The sequence below is a fragment of the Clarias gariepinus genome, chromosome 8 (genome assembly GCF_024256425.1).
Source record: "Clarias gariepinus isolate MV-2021 ecotype Netherlands chromosome 8, CGAR_prim_01v2, whole genome shotgun sequence".
Lineage (NCBI taxonomy): Eukaryota > Metazoa > Chordata > Actinopteri > Siluriformes > Clariidae > Clarias > Clarias gariepinus.
In genome coordinates, this window is record NC_071107.1 from 25,013,007 (window position 1) to 25,019,006 (window position 6,000).

Here is a 6,000-nt window from a genome sequence, read left to right on the forward strand (position 1 = left end):
GGTAGACGACTCACCAAAATGAGGCTGTTGTCGCTAACGCCAACAAGAGCAGTTAAGCTGATTTTAAGCGCAGTCTTTCAACGTAAAACGTAGAGTTTACTAGCAGCACCTAGAAAACTCTACGGAAAAGGTGTTCACAGCGAGGTGAAGAGCGTAAGAACTGAGGGTCAACCGTGGCGACGATGGTTTATAGGTGTAGGCGGGGCTACACCTACGTCACCACAGGTTTGCCTGCCTTTACGGCGTGAATAAAGGTGGCTTCAGCCAGGACACGAGAGGGCGTGATATCCCATACTATATGTGTTGTACCGAGTGAATCGACTGAAAGGGAACCAAAGTTTCTCAGAGATTATGTGTATTATGTAATCTTTTTAAAATATTTTTCTTAAATAAAAGTATCGAAAAAAGTATCGTTCGGAACCGGTATCGAATTCAGGGTATCGGTATCGGTAATTTTGAAGCGATACCCAGCCCTATTAATAACAGAAGATAAAAGCATTAGTCTACTAAAAGCAAATGTCAGTGACTGTGAAATGTGGTGAGTCACCTCGAGGGCGCTTACAAACAAAGACTGTTTATCTCTTTACACCACTGTATTTCCTGCTTAATTCATGAGCTATACAGTAACAGGCTTCCTCCAAACCTAAGACCATCTAACCTGGAGACACACCACAGTAACCTTAGAGAAACATTTTTTACGTAACAGTGCTATAGTATTATGTGAAAATGTGATTTGTATTTTTCAAATAATGTCTCAATAGCCTTCTCTCTTGCTTTTCAAAAATAGCAAATCCCTAATTTATAAATGTAATCGCTCAAATAAACTTTTGCCTCCATTGTAAGGTCTTTGAATGATAAAAAAATATTTAAGAAAGTTTTATTATTGAGGTTGTTTTCTGATTGGTTCAAATGACAAGAGGCAATAAATCAGGAAGTTTCTCTTTCCTAACCATGTCTATACAAGGAAGCACTGTTAGCGCACATGTCTTGGCTGGGTCATTTTAGGACATCAATCTTAAACAACTGAAGTCTGACTTAAGAATCACTAAGGACTTTTCTATCCTGACCCTCTTAAATTGCCCCAGAGGTCCAGGCTGTCGCTGCTGATCTAGGGTTCTTGGTGAGTTCTTGCAAGTCTGTCTTTGAGTGGTTCATCAAACTGATCCATAATGCAAAATGGACCATTAAAACAAAACCATACAGTAAGGTAGTCGGCATATCAAACTCTAAATACTAAGGACTCATTGAGAACACAGGTCATAAACTGACACAGGCCCAGTTGCTTTAACACTTGTCGGCAGTGACTAATCACATGTCACAAAACTGGTGGTAATCTCATGGAGTCCCATAAATATTTGGTTAAAACACACTCTTACTAATAGACAGGGCTGGGTGCTACAACACCGTGATAAAATTTGTCAATAACCATGTTGTGTTTTGAGCATTTTTACTTGATAAGGGTGGATCACGCGATTATAAAACAGCCAATCACACTGCAGATATAAACAAACAAGAGCCAATCAGTGTGCAGGTGTGTTGTTGACTAACGGTTGACCAAAAAGGCAACGTAACAATAAATATATATGCAAGTGGTTAGGATATGTTAAAACAGTAAAGTGAGTATTAACTCGATCTGTACTGAACTGTAACTATGACGTGTGCTGGTCAAGCTGTGGCTTGTAGCCCGTTGCCACAGGGTGAGTGCTATAGCCATAAATATGAATCTCATATATATATATATATATATATAACATTAATACATTATTGCAGGTCCTGAAAAACCTAAACTATTTTTCATTGCCGTTTCAGATATTGCTGGTGTTATGCATGACAGGGACACACTGAAGCTGCATATTAATGCTGGCATCCATCACAAAAAAAAAAAAAAAAGACCAGACCAAGCAAAGGGTCACAGAAAGAGCACCAAGTTGTCAGAGTAAAATGAAAAGCCAAACCTATCTGCCTAATGGGAATAGGTTTGACTTTTTCCTTTTTACTCTGACAAGCCATTGCTTTCTGTTGTGTTTATGCACAGTCAGACAGATGATGCTGAAAGCATTAAATGATGGGACTCTAGTCAGTATGTGACGCACGCGCCTGTTGAATCCAATTAGTTTTTGGCAGCTGGTCACTTTTTGCACAACACCGGCCCGCACTGTACCACTGTACTGTGAGTACCACCTCACTGAATTGCAGATCCTTTTTTGTTCTGGAATCAAGTGTGTGTTATTGTAGTCATTAATGCTAGTTAGTTAGCGAGTACTGGTAGAAGCTAACCTGTTGGTTAGCCTGAGAGGCTTGTGGACCTAGTTTTTATCATGAATGTTTAACAAACAATACACAATCAAAAAGATTTTTTACATTTTTGTTGTTCCAAAAATGTTAGCTGCCTTTTGTTGACAGTAAGTTACCCTTCGCTAGCACACAATTAAATTCACAGTGCTAATGCTACTGAGACAATATGTTAAAGGTGGAAAGTTTTCCTACATGATAATTAGTGCACATGTTAATATTGTGAATCAATCAACACACCCTAAGTTAAATATTTGTTATTATAAACCTTATTCTGAGTTTTATGTTTAACTATAATAATTATCAATATTGATCAACATGGAAATTAGCATAGTATTTATTTATTTTTTGCCATATCATCCAGCCCTATTGATAGATATTTCATGAACTGTGTAAATAAATAGCCTATGCACTCATTACTATAGACCACTAAGCAATTGCGTTGGGAAATCCTAAAATTCTACAAACACATTATAAAGCATGTAAAATTAATATTCCAAACAATAATGGACTAATATTCTTTAAAGTCAATTACCTGACAGCCAATCCTCTCATCACCACTCACAGCAGTGAGGTTGATGGGAAAAGTGATACAAATGTAACTACTAGCAGCCCGATTAGATGGGAGGTGGGTTATAAACATGATCAGTGAACTTAAATTAAACTTGTAGCGCTGTATACTGTCAAGGGCCATCGTGGAAAGATAGCCACCTTTACAGTTTTTAGTCAAAGTTAGCAAGTTCGCTTAAAAAAAAAAAAAAAAAAAAAAAAAAAGGGAAACTTTCCTGAACCTAGTCAGATTTATCCAACATTTCTAAATACAAGAGTACAACACATCAAATATAAGACTATTAAGCATATTTCCACATTTCTAGAGAATTCTTGTTCTGATGATAGATATTTTGTTATTTCAAGAACTAAACATTTAAACCATACAACTATCTGCCAATAAAACAAGTTTTAGATTTTTATGCTGAGGCCATAGCTCATAAGGCCTCACCAAAAACATAACCATAACACCATAAACATAACCATAACACCATAAACATAACACAGGAAATAAAGAAAAAAAATGAACTAAATGAAAACTTTTGACCAATACAAAATTTGAACTAATAAACAAAAGTGGGGCAAAAAGCTCCTGCAATAATTTTTTGCAGGAAGGTCCTCTTGTGGAAATAAAGTAAAGATACTGACTTGACATCATGTAAGGGCAGCAAAAATGTGGAGTTGTGAAAAACTAAGGTGGAAAGGCTTTAATCTTAAGTATAAACTTTTTGGCCTCAAACAAAGAACTAAATCCAATCTCTTCAGGTTGTAATGCTGATTAAACCTAGTTTTAATCGTCAATGAGAAGAAAAGGTATTACACTGCAAGTGCAAATGGATTACACATCAATCAGCACTTTTCTGACCCACTAACCCGAATTACTAGTAACCATTGTACAGTACTCAACACTACATCGTTTTTATTGGTGACGTGTGCTTTAATTTTAGTGTGTAGAATTTAACTACAAAATGAAAGAAAATACTTGGCAATAACTAACAGTTTACTTTTCATGCACACAGCTGTTCTTTAGGCGTTTGCATTTTGTTTGACAGGAAGAAAAAAACGTACTGGGAATTTGGATGGTTTTGAAAAGGAAAAAAAGCTACTTAAAAAATATATTATGTTTATTATTTTAAAGGGAAATATTTCTATTCATTTGCAGTAGTTTAATGCCAAGTAAAAAAAATGTATTGCTTAAACTTCAAAAAACAAAGTTGGCATGCATTTTCGTTGCTAAGCAAAATGTTTATCTCCAAACGTTTAACAGACTAAAAGCACCGCACTGATCATTTGATCGTTACAGCCAAAAAAATAAAAATTTATTAAAATTTTGCCCTATTGCAGCATTAGCGCTTTAAAGAGCTGCAGCTAGCGTGGCTAAGTGAAGAACAAAGCCAGTGTGGTGTTTATCAGCTTCCTCTGCTGTAACAAAACATCCCTGCACTTAGCCTGCTAGCTAATTCCACATGAAATCAGTTTATAATACACACAAGCCAAAAAGGCTGCTTTAAAAAAAAAAGATAAACAACCTCAGAAAACAAGTCTAAATATATATTTTACAAAAAATATAAAAAAAGAAACACTCTTTATTAGCTGTTAGTAAGTCAATATTGCTGAGTACCTGCGAATGAAATAAAAAATTAAATAAAAACACACACACAAGTTATCAACCAGGCTAGCTTGTCATAGCTTTAGCGTTAGCCAGGACGCGGAGACAGCTTTCCAAGCAGCTGAGAAAAACAACTCGAGTGAGAAAAAAATCGGAAATATCACCACGAAACAAAGAAGACCTGCGCTGCCACATACATCAGGCGAAAGTTTATCTATTTCTGAGTTTTTCTATAAAACTGTCGCCTACCGCAGCGGTATCCTTAGCAGAGAAATAGAGGAATTCACTGCAGAGAGCAGTCGGTGCTTCTCGATCAGTCTCAGCCGCCGCCATGTTTCACTTCACTGGCGAGAGAAACGCGACGGAACCGGAAATTAGCCGAACAGACAAACTCCTGAGCAACGAGCTAAGTTTATTTTTTGCTGACTAATGAGTGGGGAAAAGCTCTTGGAAATCTGATACCTGTGGACGAATTTCTAACAAAGTCCTATAAAGCAATTATTATTATTATTATTATTAATAATATTATTATTAATAATAATAGTATAAACAGAACTGCTACTTCTACTAATAACAACAACAATAATAGCATCAACAGTTCTGCTACTACTAATAATAATAATAGTAATAATAGCACTCCCGACTAAAATAAACAATGATAATAATAATATCAGTGGACAGACTGTATCAGTGAAAAGGTACATGCCCTTCTAATTCAATGTTTTATTTTGTTTCTTTGTTTGTTTCTTTAGATAGATAGATAGATAGATAGATAGATAGATAGATAGATACTGTATTGATCCCTAAGGAAAATCCAGATATCCAGCCGCAATAGAGACTAATAAGTAAAATACAGTCCAACCTTGATGTGGAGTTATATTTTGTGGCATAGTGATAACAGAACAAATTGTAGTAATTGTGCAAAGAAGGGCATGAAAGTGGCTGAGTCTATGCATAATGGAATTATATGACATACTTAGTTAGACACTGTATACTACATAGTTAAAAAAAAATATTGAAAACATCCAACGTATGCAATAATCATATTTGTCATGAAATATGTCATAATCATATATCATAATGGAAAGGAGATCAGATAGCAATAGAGATCAATGTATGGTAAAGATTTTGGTGAAACTGTAGTGTGGCCTATTAGACCCCCTCTGGGTAATAGAAATGCCAAATGTTGATTTACAAATCTTAACAATTAAGCAAGTTAATGAGACAACTGATCTGGTTAGCGAATACTATAGACCAGAATTACAAACATAGTATTTCACAGATGGGTGTAAGGATCCGGAATCAGAAAACTGGAGCTGCAGTTTACTATACCTAGTTAGAAATTAGATAGTATCAAAAGAATCTGATTGTTTGAGTGTATGTACTGCAGAGCTGTTTGCACTCTAACAACATTCTGCACTCTAACCAGTATTTTGTCTCTACTCCAAACGATCCACACATCTTGGATTTTACAGTATACATTTATTTAAAAAAAATACAGTATAAACACACTGCACACAAAACATTGGTGCATGGTGAGGTTTCAGGTT

The 6,000-nt window shown here is 35.6% G+C and overlaps 1 protein-coding gene across 5 annotated transcripts in view; it reads right to left on the minus strand.

The window, feature by feature from the left end:
- Window positions 1–4,784, minus strand: part of ubr2 (ubiquitin protein ligase E3 component n-recognin 2) — a 45,211-nt gene extending 40,427 nt beyond the window's left edge. For all 5 annotated transcript variants that reach the window (XM_053501319.1, XM_053501316.1, XM_053501317.1 and 2 more), the window contains exon 1: window positions 4,700–4,784. In XM_053501319.1, coding sequence (XP_053357294.1) covers window positions 4,700–4,783 — 84 coding nt within the window. In that variant the 5' untranslated portion in view covers window position 4,784. The remainder of the gene's footprint in view (window positions 1–4,699) is intronic.
- Window positions 4,785–6,000: the final 1,216 nt, after the last annotated feature.